This window comes from Stigmatopora nigra, chromosome 9, assembly GCF_051989575.1.
Source record: "Stigmatopora nigra isolate UIUO_SnigA chromosome 9, RoL_Snig_1.1, whole genome shotgun sequence".
NCBI classification, from domain to species: Eukaryota; Metazoa; Chordata; class Actinopteri; order Syngnathiformes; family Syngnathidae; genus Stigmatopora; species Stigmatopora nigra.
In genome coordinates this window covers 14,311,400-14,331,815 of record NC_135516.1, presented here as the reverse complement: position 1 = coordinate 14,331,815, position 20,416 = coordinate 14,311,400, and the positions used below count along the sequence as shown (strand labels likewise).

Below are 20,416 nucleotides of genomic sequence, written 5' to 3'. Positions count from 1 at the left end.
TATACAAAAGAACAAAGAAATGATTACAAAAATGGTAAAGCAGTCAAAAATTGGACCTATAAGGTTTTTGTTGGACTTGTTTCCTTCATTCTTCAAATACCCTCCATTCTATTGGCAGGGATTTTACTTCTTTTGGATTTCTGCCTATTTTTTTCTCCGAAATTTCATTCTTTTCCATCCAGTGTGTCTCCCTTAAGACAAAAAGGGGGATGGGGGTGTAGCTGGTGTCCACAGTGGTGATCATAGACACACACACACAGTTGGCTAACTTCCATTAGCCCAAAAAGTAGTTTGCTTTTAAACCCATTGAGAGCCAAGCCTCTCTGATCCAGCCATCTGATTGGCTGTATAATCTTCCCAGTAGGAGAACCAATGAAAGGCAGATGATCAATTGAAGTTCTATTTTGTTGCTTCTGAGTCGTGCCTGTTTTTGTCAACACGCCAATGTGCTTTTTGTTTAAAAATAGATGCTGTAAAGTACCTGTTTGTGTTACAAAATGGCAACATTTGGAGAAATGACTGTGATTGCCAGTCTTAAATGACCGTGTGGTTGAAAGTTTTTTAAAAAGCCCTTGATTAGGGTAAGGGAGAATGTTAAGCTTTGGTTTTTAGTGCAGCCTATGAGCCTTGAGAGAAACTTTCTTAGACCAAATAACATTTAACCCTTGTCAAATATATTCATTTTCTTATTATTTGAGGTTGCCACATCTTTTTAGAACGTATAGGAGGTCAATTTTATCACAAAAACTATCAAAAACGCAGCAAAAAGTTTATCAGACGAAGGAAGAATGTTCAAAAAATCAATCCCTAGATTTAAACCCAACAGAGAATGTATTTTGCAAACCTGAGCTCATTGAAAACTAAAATAACTCCATTTACAAGACCCCATCCATTTTTTTTATGCCCTTTGTGAGTCATCCCAACTGACTTTAAAGACTTGGGCGGTCTGTGACTAGGATTTTTTTCACAGTACATTTCAATTGTTTTTAAGCACATGTTGCAGGTCATTTTTTCCCGACAGATTTCTCGCCATATACCCAGACATTTGGTCAATGGAATTGCATTTGTTTAATCGTTTTCCACATTCATCATATCTAAGTACTGTTTAATATCTAAGTACTGTTTAATATTTAAGTACTGTTTAATATATAAGTACTGTTTAACATCTAAGTAGTGTTTAATATCTAAGTAGTGTTTAATATCTTAGTACTGTTTAATATCTAAGTACTTTTTAATTTTTCTAAGTACTCTTTAATATGTAGGTACTGTTGAAAACAGTAGATATTTAGATATTAAACTCTAATGAATATAATTTTGAGAGCTGGTTTCAACAGTACTTAGATATTAAACAGTACTTGGATATTAAACAGTACTTGGATATTAAACAGTACTTAGATATTAAACAGTATGATGAACATTTTTCGTTAAAAAAGATTTTTGGTCAAGTTTTACCTCTCCTTCTAATTTACTTTCAAAAATGTCTTTCCCATGCAAATGTACTACTAAAAAAGTTGGGTTTGTTCTCAAAGATTTTATGTTCAAAGAACGAAAGTACATTTTTGTGGAAGTCACCAAAAAAAAATCCACAGACTTATGTTTGGTGTTTTTGCTGCTCTTTAATTTTCAGGATGATCTGACATGCAGAGCACATCTTTGTGGTTTTTTTTTAGGCTGTGTGTGATTACAAGCGATGCATACAGTGCCAACATGACTATGTGTAATTATGCCTTCGTAATACATATGTAGAGCAGCTGTGAAAATAAAGAGCTTCATGTGTATTTTTGCTTGGACGAAAAGAAGATTTTTAATCAGCGTTCTAGTGGACTGACACAGATTTCTAAATTATTTTTTTTACAGTGTTCGGGTCAGGAAAATTGGCAAGATAATTTGTTGAGAAATGGGTGTTCCCATTGAAACCAACCATTGTACTACTCTTGATGACTAAGAAGAAAAATGCTGTGAATGAAGTTTTTGGATGAATTGAATGCCTTGATTGGTATTAAACCAGTACAATGAGATTTAAAGCTGAACTATAAAGTGCATGCATGAATTAGTAGAGATAAAAAATTATACAATAAAAAAGAAGTGAGGTCAATATAAAAGTATCTAAGTACTGTTGAAAACATAAGATATTTAGATATTAAACTCTCTCTTGAATATAATTTTGAAAGCTGGTTTCAACAGTACTAAGATATAAAACAGTACTTAGATATTAAACAGTACTTAGATATAAAACAGTACTTAAATTTTAAACTACTATTAAACAGTACTTTGATATTAAACAGTACTTAGATGTTAAACAGTACTTAGATATTAAACAGTACTTAAATTTTAAACTACTATTAAACAGTACTTTGATATTAAACAGTACTTAGATATTAAACAGTACTTAAATTTTAAACTACTATTAAACAGTACTTTGATATTAAACAGTACTTAGATATTAAACACTACTTAGATATTAAACAGTACTTAGATATTAAACAGTACTTTGATATTAAACAGTACTTAGATATTAAACAGTACTTTGATATTAAACAGTACTTAGATATTAAACAGTACTTAAATTTTAAACTACTTAGATATTAAACAGTACTTAGATATTAAACAGCACTTAAATTTTAAACTACTTAGATATTAAACAGTACTTCGAAATTGAACAGTACTTAGATATTAAACAGTACTTGGATAATAAACAATACTTAGATATTAGACTCTCTCTCTTAGATATTGAACTTATGAATATAATTTTGAGAGCTGGTTTCAGTGAAAGCTTTCTGATGTAACTCACGATATTTGGGACATTGGGGACTTCAGATGTCAAGTAGGCTGGAGTACGGTTCGAGTAGTACGAGTGTACCCTTTAAATTTCAAGGTCTTCCAGCTTGAAGCATTTAGCGCTTATGTAAACGGCCTGAGTTCTGGAGGACATTTTCGTTTTTTACGACTTTGCCCTGAAGTGTGCGGAAGTTCAGGAAAAAGCTCACAGTTCCAGTCCAGGCAAAGTTCGCCGATGCGAAGAATTCTCAGACTAAAGAGAGAGACTTCTAACAACTGGGTGGAGCAAACATTTACTGGACTTGCTTGCTATCTGTGGTGGCCAGACCACCTTGTCTATGATATTATACTGTAAAAGTTATCTTATGGTACATTCAAAAATGTATGCAACACAGACAAAATGTCTACATGTTGAAAATATAGACTGGGACAAAATGTCCTTCTAACTTTAATGCTGTGAAATATATAATGCAGACAATTGAAACGTTACCGTGAACCACGTTCTTCATGTGAAGTGGGTCCGTAATCAGGTGGAATTCTGTCTCATTAACTCTGCAAAAAAGAATAGAGTATAGTCAGTAAAAGTATAAATGTAAGAATAATAAGTATTAGACACCACTGTTGAAAACAGTAGATATTTAGATATTAAACTCATGAATATAATTTTGAGAGCTGGTTTCAACAGTACTTGGATATTAAACAGTACTTGGATATCAAACAGTACTTAGATATGAAACAGTACTTAGATATGAAACAGTACCTAAATATTAAACAATACTTAGATATTAAACAGTACTTAGATATTAAACAGTACCTAAATATTAAACAATACTTAGATATTAAACAGTATCTAGATATTAAACAGTACTTAGATATTAAACAGTACTTAGATATTAAACAGTACTTAGATATGAAACAGTTCATAGATATTAAAGAGTATTTAGATATTAAACAGTATCTAGATATTAAACAGTACTTAGATATTAAACAGTACTTAGACATTAAGCAGCACTTAGATATTAAACAGTACTTAGATATTAAACACCACTTAGATATTAAACAGTACTTAGATATTAAACAGCACTTAGATATTAAAAAGTACTCAGATCAAATGAAAGTTCTAATGCAGTTAAAGACCAAGGACTAAAGTTTTTTTGAGCTAGGTTGTGCAGTGAATGACTAATATTACAATAAAGTCACAGTACATTTATTATTTTGAAAGAAAAAAATCCCATCTGTTTAATGTTTCAAGAACAGAAATAAAATTCACAAGAAGTACTAACTAAAGCTTGCCTTTTTGGTAAAACAAGATAGTGTTAAAAAAAAACAAAAAAGAGAATTTGAGCAAAAAAATTGCATTCCAAAGAGAATCAAGCTTGTAAAAACAGGCAAAAAGTTTGAAAGTCTGCCTGAAAATAGCGCTAATCACGACATCTGCTAACCAGAGGCTAAGCAGTAGCATATTTTTGCACCTTGTTGTTGATTCCATGTGAGAACTTGAAATACTACTGTTCAGTACAAAGTATTTCTTATTCACTTTCTTATAAATATCTCTTTTGGAATGAGGTGGCACGAAGAAGCCTAAAACAGACCATAAATGTCTATCAGTGGGTCATAAATGTCCAATATAATGTTGAAACATCCGATAGTTGTTAAAGCATACAAAAAAGAACTTTAAAAACTACCGTGAGTGACGTTTTTTTAGAGATGAAATGGGCAGACAATTTGCTTTTTATGACTGTAATGAGAGACTCGGTAAGACATCAGGCAAAAAAACCGCAATGTCACCAACAAAGTGCCGACCGAAGGCTTTGATAATGTAGAGCTTCAACGTCTCGGGTTTCGTGTACCGTCAAATCAACGAAAATGAAGGCGGTCATGTTTCCAAAAATGTGCCCACGACAGCAAGGTCAGCAAAAGCTTTGAATCGAGTCCAGTTTAAAGCCAATGTTTAAATTTGACCAGAGTTTAAGTACACCAGTTGCAGGTGTTAAGAGTCAATGTCAAAATTTGGGAGGTAAAAAAAGATGACCCAGACATGTGGATTTTGGTTGGTTTTAACCAACCTAGCAAAAAGTGTTTTAGCAAAAAGGTTTTCTGTTCGGAAACAAGTATTCATTTTTTTGTTTTCCATACCGATTGGTTGGAATGAAACTGTGCAATAGTTGGGTATACAGTTGTTAGGTTTATCAATAATTATACTTTAATATAACTATAAAACAATACTCGTCACAAATGATTCAGGAAAGCGGCTATTTTTCCTTCCCATTATAAAGGCCACAAATCAGAACAGATTAATCCAATCTACGTGATCAAAAACAACAGCTGTAACAATCATCGCATATCAGGTATGCAATAATAACAATTAAGGTGGGAACTCAAAAACAACTCCATTGGAAATGAAACAACTTAAGCGTCCTTCTAGGTCTGCATTCTGGGGTAAAGGTTAAAATTAAACAAAAAAAAGCCACCATTTGGCAAAACAATTCCATAATCAAGTTAAAAAAGTGTCAAGATTTACCACAATATGTGAGTAATCACGAAGGTTGTTGGTTAGCCATCACCCCAAATCACCCAAAATTTCTTAGGCGTCCTTCTAGGTCTGCATTCTGGGGTAAAGGTCAATCCTATCTTCCAGTAAACAGTCCTCCATGACATGTTACGATCCCGAGTTCGCCCCAGACAAATTTCGAAGAAGCTCTCATACAAAAATGATTAAATACACACAAATATATATAAGTATTACAGTAGTAGTATTACAGAATAACTCCAACATGTGGCTTCCTGTTTTTGATACAGATATAGTAATATATTGGTAAGAATTCATGCTTTGTTTGATTGACAGGCTTGATGTCATATGTCTATGTTTTGTGCAAGATGGTGTGTCTTAGTGTATAAATGAATTTGCCAAAGCGACTCACCAAAAAATGCAGGTTTTGATCCCGCAATTGTGGATTGTGTTTGAGATCACTGGCATGTTTTCTATTAAAAAGTCTTGACAGTATCAATGGCCTCAAATCCAAGGAATGTTGGACTTGATTCCATTCATTCAGTCATCCACGCCATCACATTCGATAGCCTCTGTTACGCTTTTTGACAAAACCCATTCAAGGAAACGTCAACTTTCCAAATCGGAGGACCTACAATAAGCCTTGAAGTGGAAAAAAAAAACGATATTATTTACATTTCTAGTTCCGCAAGATTTTCCTTGAAGGGATGTTGTTGGAAAGCTAATTAAAATGTAGGGAAAAAAAACACTGGAAAATGCCAAGAACCAGTCTTCCAATTTCTTTCAAACCAAGAAACACAGTACACCAAGTTCCCTAACCAATACTTACTCGCACCATGATCATAAATAAATGAATATTTCGAGGTAGATCAGTACATTTTGTATATAACATGAAATATTTTGCTTTTTTTCCCAACATTTGATGACATGAAGCAACTTGTTTTGGTCCCACATACGTTTTTTTTTGTTAGGAGAGAAAATAACAAGGATTAAGACCAACACTATACTGTAATTCCAAACGATATATTTACTTTAACTCTTAATTATGTACAATTAACTTTGATGCCTGTTAGGGAATGCCTTGAATGTTCACTTAGATGCAATAGGTGTTTTACTGTTGTTGGAGTTATTCTGTGATACTATTTTATATATATATGCGTGTATTTAATCATATATGTATGAGAGCTACTTCAATATTTGTCTGTGGCGAGCTTGGGATAGTAGCATGTCACCGCGGACTTTTTAATGGAAGATAGGACTGACCTTTACCCAAGAATGCAGACCTGGAAGGACGCTTAAGAAATTGCTGAAATATAATTATATTTAAATACAATTATTGATGAATCTAAACACCACAATTCAACCAATGAGTTTCACTGGGATGTTTCTCATCTCTATGCATTCAGTTTTTTTAAACTGTTAGTATTGATTTTTAGCAATTGTTGCTAACAACTGAAATGCAAGATGCAAAAACATATTTGTGATGTTTTTTGTGTGTTTTTTTCCAGGATTTCAACTTTTTTTTACCAGTAAAAGCCAAAAATACTTTATTCAAATGGAAATTGTTGCATTGTGGAGCGCAGTAGCTAGCCTGGGGGTGCTATAGTACATATTTTTTACATGATCAACACCTCCCCAGTGTGTGCACTGGAGTGCTTCCATCCCAGTGGCTTTTTCTACAGTGGCCAATTGGATGAAGCATTGTTTCCACGCTAAAACAAACCCCCTCACCCCCATCTATTTCAATCCCACTAAAGTATTATAGCTACAAAAATACTTGACAGCGACTATAAGTGACACAAAAAAGATTGCAAAAGATGCAATTAAGTGTGACGGGGATTATGAGATGTTGGGTGATGGTTTGAAACCAATAAATGCCACGTTCTGACCACAAGAACAATGACAATAAAAATTTTAAATGACACTTGGTTCAAACTGGGAAAGCAATGTGGTTTGGCATTGAGAAAACGGGATGCAGAAAAGGGACGCCAAAGTCTTAAGAAGAGTCAGAAAATCGGCTGAAAAATTATTACTTAAAAGTAAGTCAACATCAATTAAAAATGAGTGGTTTCTCAGATTTATAAGAACTTTTCTTAGCAAACCTAGTAGACATTTTAAGCTACTTACAAAGAGGAACAACAGAAGACAAATATACTGTAGAGCCAATGTCTTTATGTCCAAACTAGTGAGAAAAAGACACTTCCAAAGGCTACTTCCATTTGGGTTGCTATGGAACTCATGTCATCTATTGGCACTCCTGCACCATGCCACCTCACCCTAACAATTCCAAACTGAAAAAGTGTCTTAACATTGACAAACTAGAGGAAAAAATGTCCTTACATCACCTATTTGACTTCCCAACACAGCAAATTAGACTCCTCCTCCACAACAACTTCAACTATTATGGAAAATAAACCATTTTGCTGCTCTACTTGACGTTGAGTACCGTATTTTCCCTACTATAAGGCGCACTTAAAAGTCTTAAATTTTCTCCAAAATAGACAGGGCGCCTTATAATCCAGTGGGCCTTATATATGGAAAAAAATTTAAAATGTCATTCATTGAGGCTGCGCCTTATAATGCAGTGCAGTGCGCCTTCTAGCCGTGAAAATACCCGTATTTCTTAAATTTTCTCCAAAATAGACTGGGCGCCTTATAATCCAGTGCACTTTATATATGGAAAAAAATATTAAAATTTGTCATTTATTGAGGGTGCGCCTTATAATCCAGTGCGCCTTATAGTCGTGAAAATACCCGTATTTTCATGACTTTAAGGCGCACTTAAAAGTCTTAAATTTTCTTCAAACTAGACAGGGCGCCTTATAATCCAGTGTGCTTTATATATGAAAAAAAATTAATGTGTCAGTATATTGAGGCTGCGCCTTATAGTCGTGAAAATACAGTATTTCTAACCCTAGTAATCAAAACAGCAGGACATCCAGGGACACACCAACAACCAATAAGAGTGCTTTTTATTGTGCGTGTATTTGTATATATATGTATGTATGTAATATGTAACAGTATATGACAGTGCGTGCACATAGTCCACGCACGTGTACCCTTCAATCCTCTCCAGGACTATGTTGCAATGTAAAGGCGATAGCAAAACGCGTCTGGAAGTATTTAAAACTTGGTGGGGGGATAGAAAAAAAAAATAAAAAGCAAGGCATTCTCTCATATGGAATCATTCCGGCCAAATAGGACTTGTCATTTTTTCCGCTCTCACTCTCGTCGTCATGATTCAGGTGGCACGTTTTCCTATATGTTACACCGCCCAGGCACTGAAGTATGTACATCTTCCGACTACAAGTAATAAAAGATGTTCATTGTTTTAAGCGGAATAACATAATGTTTAAGTGGAAATTATATATATCGCTTCATAATAACTACGAATTAAGTTGTCACTTTGCACTAAGGTTAAAAATATAAGGATTGGGAACTATGTTATGCTACATCGTGTTGGCATTTTTTTTATAATGCTAAAAAATGAAGAAAATCAATTATTGACAAGCAAAGATAACGAATATCAGTGGTATATTGAAGTATTAAGTAGTTTTCATGATTTTATTACAAGGCCCATGTAAACCCTGACAATTTTTTCCATTAAATTCCTTATATTTGGTTTATACAATATTTTATGGAGCAAATATGAACAACTGCTATAAATAATGAAATATTTGGTTTTTAGAATGTTATATTTTAAAGATGTTTTAATGCTAAACACGTTTAATGACAAATATTATCTTAAACTGGGTCTCAAAACTAGATATTGCATTGTAATGCTAAAAAAATAGCATTTCCATTAAAAAATATAGAAATGTTCTGACAATTACAGTTTTTTTTGCATGATTTTATGACAATGCCCCTTTTCCCCCTAAAATTCCTTATATTTTGTTTATCCAATATCCCATGAAGCAAATATGAACAACTACAATTCATAATAAAATATTTGGTTTATAAAATGTTACATTTTAAAGATGTTTTAGTCCCAAAATGCGCCAAAAATATTTTGTATACTCTGTAACTGGGTTTCAAAGCTAAATATTACATCATAATGCTAAAAAAATAGCATTTCCATTACAAAATATAGAAATATTCTGACAAAAAACAACCATGTTGAAACCAAGTAATTTTGCAACAATTTGGCTGAAAATCTGCCAAAATTCAGCATTAAATCCGTCCTAAAAATGATTTGGTGGCATCTTCATGCCAGTACATTTATTCAAAGTGTTCTCTCCTTAACAGATGTTCAAAAAACCCTTTGTTTTTTTTTTAAATGTCAATGGAAACTTGCCAAAAAGAAGCGCCACATTGAAAAAAAAAACGTAGTAAACCTCGAAGAGGCCTTTTTGGACCAATGTCCACGCCACAGCCTGCGGTGAAAGAGGAGGGCCCAATCGAAGGCAGCACGGGAATAGAAGTTTATTACTAGTGCACGGCTCACCAAATTGATACCTTGATGCAAATAGAACTAAGAAAATCACATAGACGCCCACAACTGCAAACACACACAAATGTGCAGTACCAGCCCAAAGATATACTTTGAAAAAGGCCTGTTTAGCTATTGGTGGCCCACAAAAGTGGACTTGTTATATCCTTTAAAAAGCAGCTAACGTTCTCTGACTTTATACTTTTAAAGATATATTAAATAGGAAAAATATTTTTTAAATTTTAAATCTTAGGGTTGGATTAAGTTGTATTGAAAGTGTATTGTAAGTTATTATAATACACCCACCTAATGTTGATATTTTATTTAATATATAACTATTTTGGCTAATTATTGAACTTTTTGCTATTATTTATAAAATCATGCAATCTATATAATCAAACTTTTTGCCTAAGAAAGCCATAAACAATTAATATTTTCAAATATTATTCCTTGAGAGCCATACTCAGAATTATTAAAGTAAAAATACATGAAAATATGATAATTTATTATTCATTTCACAACTTTGAACGTAAAAAAAGTCTTTTTAGAACATTATTTCACTGTTGCTAATCAATAAGTATCAATATGAGAGACTAATGAAGAAAAAATATGATTTTAAAAAGGCGTAGAGCCATATACACCCATCAAAAGAGCCACATATGGCTCCTGAGCCATAGGTTCCCTACTCCTGCCATATATGAAGAAATATATATAACTAGAATTGGAATTGGTTCCAATGATAGAAAAGAAAAGCTGTATATTAGATATGGAGGAAAACTATGGATATTAAAGTATATGCTTATCTCTTATAATATAGTATTTTAAAACTGAAATTTCAGATCAAAAAATATGTATTTTTGGCATTCTAATAGAAATCTGTGACATTACTAGTGAAGGACTATGAAAAAATGTAATGTTTGACTAAGTAAAACAATTTTAGAACAGTAATACCTATTTTTATGGATATTTATATACACTCTGAGTTTATACATATACTACTATACTACTTTAAATAATATATTGCATGGAGTTCAGAGTCTGTCCAAGCCAAACCTTAGACAGCCCTCTAGTGTAGAGAGACTTCAAGTACACTCAGATGAACAAAATAAAAAGACATAAAATAAAAAGAAATAAATAAAAACGTGGTCTCTGGTTATGACTATGCAATGAAAGAAGCCAATTGGCTTACCTTAAATCAGTCAGTGTTGAGTGAAGAGTTGAGCATGAACACATTGCACCCTGAAAAACAAAAATATGGCAACGCTATTTGAATTTATGGTATGTCAAGTACAAGAATATTTTCCATAAAACTTTGGGACGTTCTGTTAAACAAGAAGACAAATGGTGCTCTATCTATTCTAGCCTGATTATTTTGTATGTAGAAAAGCATTTGTAAGTTGAGATAGGATAATGTTAAAATATACATTAAAGCAGGGGTGTCAAAGTGGTGGCCCAGGGGCCTAATCTGGCCCGCCGCATTATTTTGTGTGGCCCGAGAAAGTAAATTATGAATGGCGACATTCTGTTTTAGGATCAAATTAAAATGAAGAGTATAGATGTATATTAAATTTCCTGATTTTCCCCATTTTAAATCAATTATTGTCATTTTTTAATCCATTTTTTTTGTTTTTAGTTCAAAAATCATTTTGTAAAATCTAAAAATATATTAAAAAAAAGCTCAAATAAACATTGTTTTAGATCTATAAAAAACGGAATATTCAGGGCTTTTAATCCAGTTCTTTTAATCCATTTATCAACAAAATCTAAATTTTCTATCTAAAATGATCCAATGTATATTACATTTCCTGATTTTTTCCCCCTTTTAAATTAATAATTGTCATTTTTTAATCCATTTTCTGTGTTTTTAGTTCAAAAACCATTGTAAAATCTAAAAATATATTTAAAAAAAGCTAAAATAAACATTGTTTTAGATCTATAAAAAACAGAATATTGAGGGCTTTAATCCAGTTCTTTTAATCCATTTATAAAAAAAAGTATCTAGATATTATATCTAAAATGTGAAATCAAGTTGACGTTAAAGTGGCCTGCGAACCAACCTGAGTCTGACACCCTTACATTAATGGATGGACGCTATAAAACACATGAAGTACAAGTGAAGCATGATGTGAAAAGGCCTTTAAAGAGATTCCAAGTGAAAGAGCACCATTCCTAAATTCTGCTGACTGGTGCGAAAGACGATCAGAAAATTGACTCCGGCTGACTTGATTTTTTGGTCTCCAAAAACTTTTCCAGCCAGCGGCTGTACGACTGGAATGGAATTAAGCGGCACAGTCTTCTCTTACAATTCCTTAACGTATTTCAATCAGCTTCTAGCCAATATTTTCCTCTTAAAAAATGGAGTGCAGTAGCAAATACAAAATCTGCATCAAAACAAACCTAAAGTAATTGCCAAAATGATGTATTTTTCTGGATTATAAGGCGCCCCTCTATTTTGGAGAAAATTTAAGACTTTTAAATGCGCCTTATAGTCGTGAAAATACGGTAAGAATAACATGAAATAGATTTGAATGGGAGGAAAAAATGATATACAATAAAAAAGAAGTGAGGTCAAAAGTAACTAAAGTGGTTTAGTGCAAGTACCGTATTTAAACGACTATAAGGCGCACTGCATTATAAGGCGCACCCTCAATGAATGACATTTTTTCCATATATAAGGCGCACTGTATTATAAGGCGCACTGTCTATTTTGGAGAAAATGTAAGACTTAAGTGCGCCTTATAGTGGTGAAAATACGGTAATTGCTATTGACTTGCAGGTATGAAGCACTCACTCAAGCCACAGTCACCTCTAGAGCCAGCCATTGTTGATGTTTTGGATTTTTTTGTATAAAATCTTGCAGTGGGGGAGGAGCTATACGATGGAAGATGTTGTAAACTAAGATGGCATCTGCATATTTAACAGTATTGAGTATTCAGTTCAGGCGTTTGTGTTTTTTTTAATATCCGACAGTGGTGGTTTTTCGTTTTTGGTTGTCTGTTTTTTCCATATATAAGGCGCACTGGATTATAAGACGCCCTGTCTAGTTTGGAGAAAATTTAAGACTTTTAAGTGCGCCTTATAGTCGTGAAAATACAGTACCAAATTAAAAGATGCTAATTTGATAATTTTATAGATTTGAATGGGAGAAAAAAAGATGTTTTTGTTGATGTCTTAGAGAGAATACGTAATATTAAAGTCAGAAGTTCAATGCCTGGGAAAGTATACAGCTGACAAAACCTGGCCGACACTATTTAACACCCTCCCAACTTGTTTCCCCTCAAGGGAGATAAAAGTTATACAAGTAGTTGTGAGTCGGTTGCTCACGTTGGAGTTGGAATAATTTCACTTAAAAAAAAAGCATGAAGTGGTTTATGGTGTGGACAACAATGTTGTGTGGGCTTGTTGGCGCCCAACACAACCCTGAACTTCGGCATGGCAGGACGGCCATCGTGCATCTGTTTGAGTGGCGTTGGGCGGATATCGCAGCCGAGTGTGAGCGCTTCTTGGGGCCCAATGGTTTCGGGGGAGTGCAGGTACCTTGTATTTTGAGTTAAGTTGTATTACAGGAACATGACTTGGTACACTGGTGCTCGGACTTTTGGTACCCGGTCAAATGGTGACAGAGAGTTTACTGTTGTGAATCAGCTCTCAAAATTATATTCATGCGAGAGAGTTTAATATCTAAGTACTGTTTAATATGTAAGTACTGTTTACTATCTAAGTACTGTTTACTATCTAAGTACTGTTTCATATCAAAGTACTGCATAATATCTAAGTACTGTTTAATATCCAAGTTACTATAATATAGTAATTTAGTACTCTTTAATATCTAAGTACTGTGTATTATCCAAGTACTGTTTAATATCCAAGTACTGTTTAACATCCAAGTACTGTTGAAAACAGTATATATTTAGATATTAAACTCTCTCATGAATATAATTTTGAGATCTGGTTTCAACAGAACTTGGATATTAAACAGTACTTAGATATTACACAGTACTTAGATATTAAAGAGAACTTAGATATTAAAGAGTACATAGCTATTAAACAGTACTTAGACATTAAATAGTACTTAGCTATTAAACAGTACTTATATATTAAACAGTACTTAGATATTAAACAGTACTTAGATATTAAACAGTACTTTGATATTAAATAGTACTTTGATATTAAACACTACTTAGATATTAAACACTACTTAGATATTAAACACTACTTAGATATGAAACAGTACTTAGATATTAAACAGTACTCATATATTAAACTCTCTCTTTGATATTAAACTCACTCTTCAATATAATTTTGAGAGCTGATTTCAACAGTAAACTCTCTGTCACCATTTGACCGGCGACCAAAAGACCAGCGACCAAACGTCCGGTCACGTAGACAAACATGGCGATGATATTTGAAGGCCATTACGGATTGGATGAGACGCGCGTTAGAGGCTAATAAGTCGGGTTTATCTTCATTTTGGTTTTGTCAGATCTCTCCTCCCAACGAGCACATTGTGCTGAACAATCCGTGGAGGCCATGGTGGCAGAGGTACCAGCCCGTGGGCTACAAGCTATGCTCCAGATCCGGGGACGAAAACGAGCTGCAAGACATGGTGACGCGATGCAACAATGTCGGCGTCAACATTTACGTGGACGCCGTCATCAATCATATGTGCGGGGCGGCCGGCGGTGAGGGGACCCACTCGTCGTGCGGTACCTGGTTCAGCGCCAGTACCAAAAACTTCCCCGGCGTACCCTACAGCGAATGGGACTTCAACGACGGCAAATGCAAGACGCCTAGTGGTGAGATTGAAAACTACACGGATGCTAATCAGGTGAGGAATAACCAATGACAAACTATTATTTTTTTTAAGTTACCCACTGAGTACACACAACAATAAGTTTGTGTATAAAATGTTAGTAAATAATAGTTGAAATGTTAACTACAGTTCTGAATTTAATGCTTTTATTGTCATTATGCAGGTATAATGAGATTAATGTAACATAGGTGTACATGCTAGATTTATGGTGTTAATACTATGCAATTGTTTTTTTCTCGCTATTATATAGCTAACTATTTACAGTAAATCAATCCCAAATTGAATTCCAATCTTGAATTGAAGTGTGCTGTCCCAATTTGTGTATTATTTTATGAGTTGTTTGTTGATTACTGCCCAAAAGTTGACTCATTTTATGAGATTTGTGTAACATAGGTTTACATACTAGATGAATTTAACATAGGTTTACATGCTAGCTTAATGTAAAATAGGTTTACATGCTAGACTTATGTAAAATAGGCTTAAATGCTAGTTTTATGTAACATAGGTTTACATGCTAGATGTATTTAACATAGGTTTAAATACTAGCTTTATGTAACATAGGTTTAAATGCTAGATTTATGGTGTTAATACTATCTAATTGTTTTTTATTTTCACTGTTACATAGCTAACTATTTCCAGTAAATCAATCCAAAATTGAATTCCAATCTTGGATTTAAATGCACTGTCCCAATTTGTGTATTATTTTAATACTTGTTTGTTGATTACTGCCCACCAATTGACTAATTTTATCCAGAAATATTGCATTTTTTGTTTAAATCTAGGTACGCGACTGTCGATTGGTTGGACTGTTGGACCTAGCATTAGAAAAGAACTATGTACGGGATAAAGTAGCCGAGTTCATGAATAAACTGATCGACATGGGCGTGGCCGGCTTCCGAGTGGATGCATGCAAACACATGTGGCCCGGAGACTTGGCTGCCGTCTATGGCCGTCTGCATAACCTCAGCTCCAAGTGGTTCGCTGAGGGTGCCAGACCCTTCATTTTCCAGGAGGTACTCATTGGAAACAGACTTGTGCATTTTCAGATTAACTCAAATGGCTTTGTTTGAACTTTTTGGCTGGCTTGGTGATGTTTTATGTGTTATTTTTTTTGACTTTGGCCTTTAGGTTATTGACCTTGGAGGCGAGCCTATCTCATCTAGTGAATATTCCCATCTGGGACGAGTGACGGAGTTCAAATATGGTGCAAAATTGGGGACTGTTTTTCGGAAATGGCATGGAGAGAAGTTGGCATACACCAGGTTACACATTTTAGAAAGGAAAATATATATTTATCTAGGGCAAGGGTGTCAAAGGGTTGGTTTGCGGGCCGCATTAACGTCAATTCCATGGGCCGGACCATTTTAGCAATAATATTTAGATTTTTTTTTTAATAAATGGATTAAAAGAACTGGATTAAAAGCCCTGAATATTCCATTTTTTATAGATCTAAAACAATGATTATTTTTTAGCTTTTTTTAATATATTTTTAGATTTTACAACATTATTTTTGAACTAAAACACAGAAAAATTGATTAAAAAAATTATAATTATTGATTTAAAAGGGGGAAAATCAGGAAATTAAATATATATGTATACTCTTCATTTCAATTTGATCATAAAACAGAAAGTCGGCACTCATGATTTACTTTTTTGGGCCGCTCAAAATGATGTGGCGGGCCAGATTTGGCCCCCGGGCCGACACTTTGACACCTGTGATCTAGGGAATCACTATTTGAAAATAGCATATAGTTAGGCAGCAGTGTGTTTGATAAATGAAGAGAATTATTAATCCAAATCATTTTTTTGGTGCATAGAAACTGGGGTGAAGGTTGGGGTTTCTTACCCAACGCCAATGCCGTCGTATTCGTCGACAATCACGACAACCAGCGAGGCCACGGCGCCGGTGGTGCATCCATCGTCACCTTCTGGGACTCCAGGCTATACAAGATGGCTATGGGTTACATGCTAGCACATCCATATGGCATAACCAGGGTCATGTCCAGTTTCCGATGGAACCGCCATATTGTCAACGGAAAGGTTCTCACTCACTTTTCAATGTTTCTGCTTCTGACTTCTGTCATTTATGTCGCCATCATTGGATTGAAGCTTAGTTGTGGTCCTCCATTTTCAGGATCAGAACGACTGGCTGGGACCACCGAGTCATAACGACGGAAGCACCAAGCCTGTTCCTATCAACCCCGATCAGACCTGTGGAGATGGATGGGTTTGTGAACACAGATGGCGCCAGATCAAGTAAGGATATTCTGGATTCCAACACTTCTGTTGGGTCTCCACTACAACAGATTGATCTTAGTCTTGTTTTATGACCACTAATGACTTTTTGACTGTCCAAAACTTGTAGAAACATGGTCATTTTCCGCAATGTCGTCAACGGACAGCCTCATACTCACTGGTGGGATAACCAGGGTAACCAGGTGGCTTTTGGGCGTGGTCATCGTGGCTTCATTGTCTTTAACAACGACAACTGGTAAGGCTAAACACAATTTAAATGTGATTTAACATCCATGTTAACAGATGAGTCCTTTTCAATGTTCTTATTTACTGCATTATAAGGCGCACCCTCAATGAATGACATATTTTAATTTTTTTCCCATATATAAGGCACACTGGATTATAAGGCGCCCTGTCTAGTTTGGAGAAAATTTCACTTTTAAGTGCGTTTTATAGTCGTGAAAATACGGGTATTTTCTTGACTAGAAGGCGCACTGCATTATAAGGCGCACCCTCAATGAATGACACATTTTAGTTTTTTCTTATATATAAGGTACACTGGATTATAAGGCGCACTGTCTAGTTTGGAGAAAATTTCAGACTTTTAAGTGCGCCTTATAGTCGTGAAAATATGGTAATTGATTTGATGTCTTAAATTGGCAGATGAATTCGGTCTTTTAGAATAATCTGTAATGAGGACAAAGTCAAGATGGATTCTCCTTGCAAGTCAACCAGAAATGCCTGATGTCTCCTTGTATTGTTTTATATTATATTAGATAAATAACTAAAAAATGAACCTCAACTTTTAGATGACAAACTTGTCTTTTATCTGAAGGGACCTCGACGTAACTCTACAGACCGGCATGCCAAGCGGCCATTACTGCGACGTCATCTCTGGTCAAAAGGAAGGAGAACGGTGCACGGGAAAGCAGATCTACGTAGGAGACGATAGCCGAGCTCGATTCCGGATCGAAACCAGAGATGAAGACCCCTTTGTGGCAATTCATACGGAATCGAAACTGTAAACACTTGCGACATTGAACAAATTATTATGAGCAACGAACAAAAAATTTGCCATTAAATGGGCTCTGCGGTGAAAAGGCACTTTTCTGGCTTTTATTTTCTTTCCTGGTGCATAAAAATTAGATTCTTTTTCATAGGGGTGTAAAGTCTAGAGGGACATTGAGTTCCTGCTTTTTTCTGAACGTTTGTATTAAGGGATTCCAAGCTTTTCTATCCTTTGACTTTCCAATGAGATGGTTGCAAAGGGGCTTCCTTCTTCAAAATTATCTTTTGGACAGACCATAGCAAAAAATTGGTCCTATATTTCAGTAAAATTCTTGTTTAATCATCACCAGAAAATGTCTGTTCTTGTATTCCATTCTCCGTTCATGGACGTTATTTTGAAGAACACAACAGTGCGATAGTTGATCTACTTCAGAGTACAACCTTGTGTCCAAACTGCAATGGAGAATAAAAGGTGATCCAGAAAAAGTAAACTTTCCCAGATTCCATTTTGAGTAGTGGCAGAGTATCAAATCCAAAAAGCCAGTGAGAGAAAAAAACTGCTATAATTCTCTTCTCTCTTTCCCTGTCAGACGTCTCTTTGATCAGGTGGATGTCCCGGATGAACCCTGGTTGGCTCCTGGATGTCCTTCGTGTACTTTTATAGTCCACTGAGGACTTCTTGTCATTAAAAGTGTCAATGTGGAAGCTCCCAGCTGGATTTGAGACAGAAAATGAGACTACACTACAGATAACTTTCTTCTTTTCATTTCTCTTTCTCTCTATTTTTGTCCTTTGTTTTTTCCTGTGAAACTTGGACAGATATTTGTTCTGGACTGAGTAGCAGCAGGCGTCGTTGAGGCAGGAAAAATGTCCATGCTCTGTCAGAACATTCTTCCCATCTCAGTTGTCATGGCAATGTGACCTATGAGTTGAAAAGGGGAAGAGGATATTGAACTTCATAGCCTTCTGGATATAGGGATGTCAAATTTGACCTTTGCAAGGAAATTGTCGCACAGGTGTTTGCTTTACAGAGAAATACTTTTACATGGGGTTTGTTAGCAAGCATTGTTTTCACGATGGAGCACAGAGAAGGACCGGAACAGGCTGATTAAGCTGGTCAGGAGGACTAGCACTGTCCTAGTCCGTCCTTTGGACTCTGTGGAGGAAGTGGAAGAGCTAAGGATGCTGCCCAGGATGATGTCCATCATGGACAGCACCTCCCAACTCCCAACAATGAGTCTGTGGAGTCCCTCCAATGCTCTTTCAGCAATAGACTGCTGCACCCTCATTGCAGGAAGGAGTGCTTCTGTAGATCCTTCCTCCCATCAGCTGTCAGGCTCTTTAACAAAAAAATGGCTGTCTTAGGACCTACTGTATACATGGATGTATATCTATGTGTAGGTATATATGTGCTTATATATATATATATATATATATGTGTAGGTGTATGTATATATGTGCTTATATATGTATGTGTATGTATATATGTGCTTATATATATATGTGTAGGTGTATGTATATATGTGCTTATATATGTGTATGTGTATGTATATATGTGCTTATATATATGTATGTGTATGTATATATGTGCTTATATATGTATGTGTATATATTTATTCAAGTATTTATTCATTAACTTTACTTACTACCTATGTATTTATGTCTAAAATGTATTTTTCTGTGTCTGTATTCTCACCCTCTTGCTACTGTCACAACCAAATTTCCCAAATACAAGATAAATAAAGTTATTCAACTCCAACACTGCAGAGGTTATGGCAGCCATTGAGGGTTGGAAGAAGGACAATTTTAATTTAAAAGGATATCATTTAGGAATTTAAAGAATAGGTTTTGAACCTTAGTGGGCACATCAAGCAATAGCAGTCAATCTGTGGCCATCTTCAATTTTTAAGCTATAGATGAGCAACAAAAATCCACAAGAAAACCTTGAAATGATGTTTTTCCTAGAGAGCTTGCATGATAACAAACATCCAAGCAAGAACTTGATTTGTTTTGGAATGACAATTTCTGATAAACACTACAAAAACGTTCCTTAGAAGCAAGCTTCAGGGGAAAATGAGTCACCACCCATTTCACATGAAATTGGATTTCGTGAGCCACCAATTTGATGCTGATTAGTGAAAAACTATTCATGTTTCAGGGAAATCCTTCAAAAAAAACAAGGCAAACCTCCAATGACGGACCATCTTTACCTTGTAAATTATTGACCCTTTCACCACTAGAAGGACTTTTTCTGTCGCCGGCGTCTGCTGTAGCTTCCGACGCGACCCGCGGAGACGTCGTCAAGGGTTGCCAGGTGAGGTCTCGGACGCTGTCATCCATCGCTGATTCTCAGTGACATGGCCGTCAAGTCGTCCCACTTTCCTGTTCCATATTTAATGCGGCACACCACACCTGCAACATCACACATAGGTATATACACACTGTTAAATCTTTCAATACCAAAGATGTACTAACAATGCTGATTATAATGTTCAAAAACTCATAATTAAAGGACAAAAGTGTTATAATTCAGATACATTTTGATGTCAGGACTCCTTAAGTAAGTGAAATTTAATTATATGGTGTAATTTGCTTGGAAATCCACTCAAAATATCCCTAAAAACCAATATTTTTTACAATTTGC

At 35.0% G+C, this 20,416-nt stretch overlaps 2 protein-coding genes across 2 annotated transcripts in view; one reads left to right on the top strand and one right to left on the bottom strand.

Annotated features, from left to right (window-relative positions):
* The window catches only part of LOC144201279 (collagen alpha-1(XI) chain-like), a 155,359-nt gene that overhangs the window by 51,268 nt on the left and 83,675 nt on the right, over nucleotides 1-20,416 (bottom strand). The window contains exons 7-11 of the mRNA XM_077723776.1: nucleotides 19,983-20,184; nucleotides 16,582-16,740; nucleotides 16,376-16,470; nucleotides 10,906-10,955; nucleotides 3,269-3,330 (exon numbers count right to left, since the gene is read on the bottom strand). The gene's annotated coding sequence lies outside the window, so the exon portion shown is untranslated. The remainder of the gene's footprint in view (nucleotides 1-3,268; nucleotides 3,331-10,905; nucleotides 10,956-16,375; nucleotides 16,471-16,581; nucleotides 16,741-19,982; nucleotides 20,185-20,416) is intronic.
* On the top strand, nucleotides 13,021-17,789 carry LOC144201277 (alpha-amylase-like). The gene is made up of 8 exons (XM_077723773.1): nucleotides 13,021-13,249; nucleotides 14,200-14,544; nucleotides 15,312-15,542; nucleotides 15,658-15,791; nucleotides 16,347-16,569; nucleotides 16,664-16,785; nucleotides 16,895-17,020; nucleotides 17,600-17,789. Exons 1-8 carry the CDS (start codon nucleotides 13,076-13,078, stop codon nucleotides 17,787-17,789), a joined length of 1,545 nt encoding a protein of 514 aa, XP_077579899.1. The 5' UTR covers nucleotides 13,021-13,075.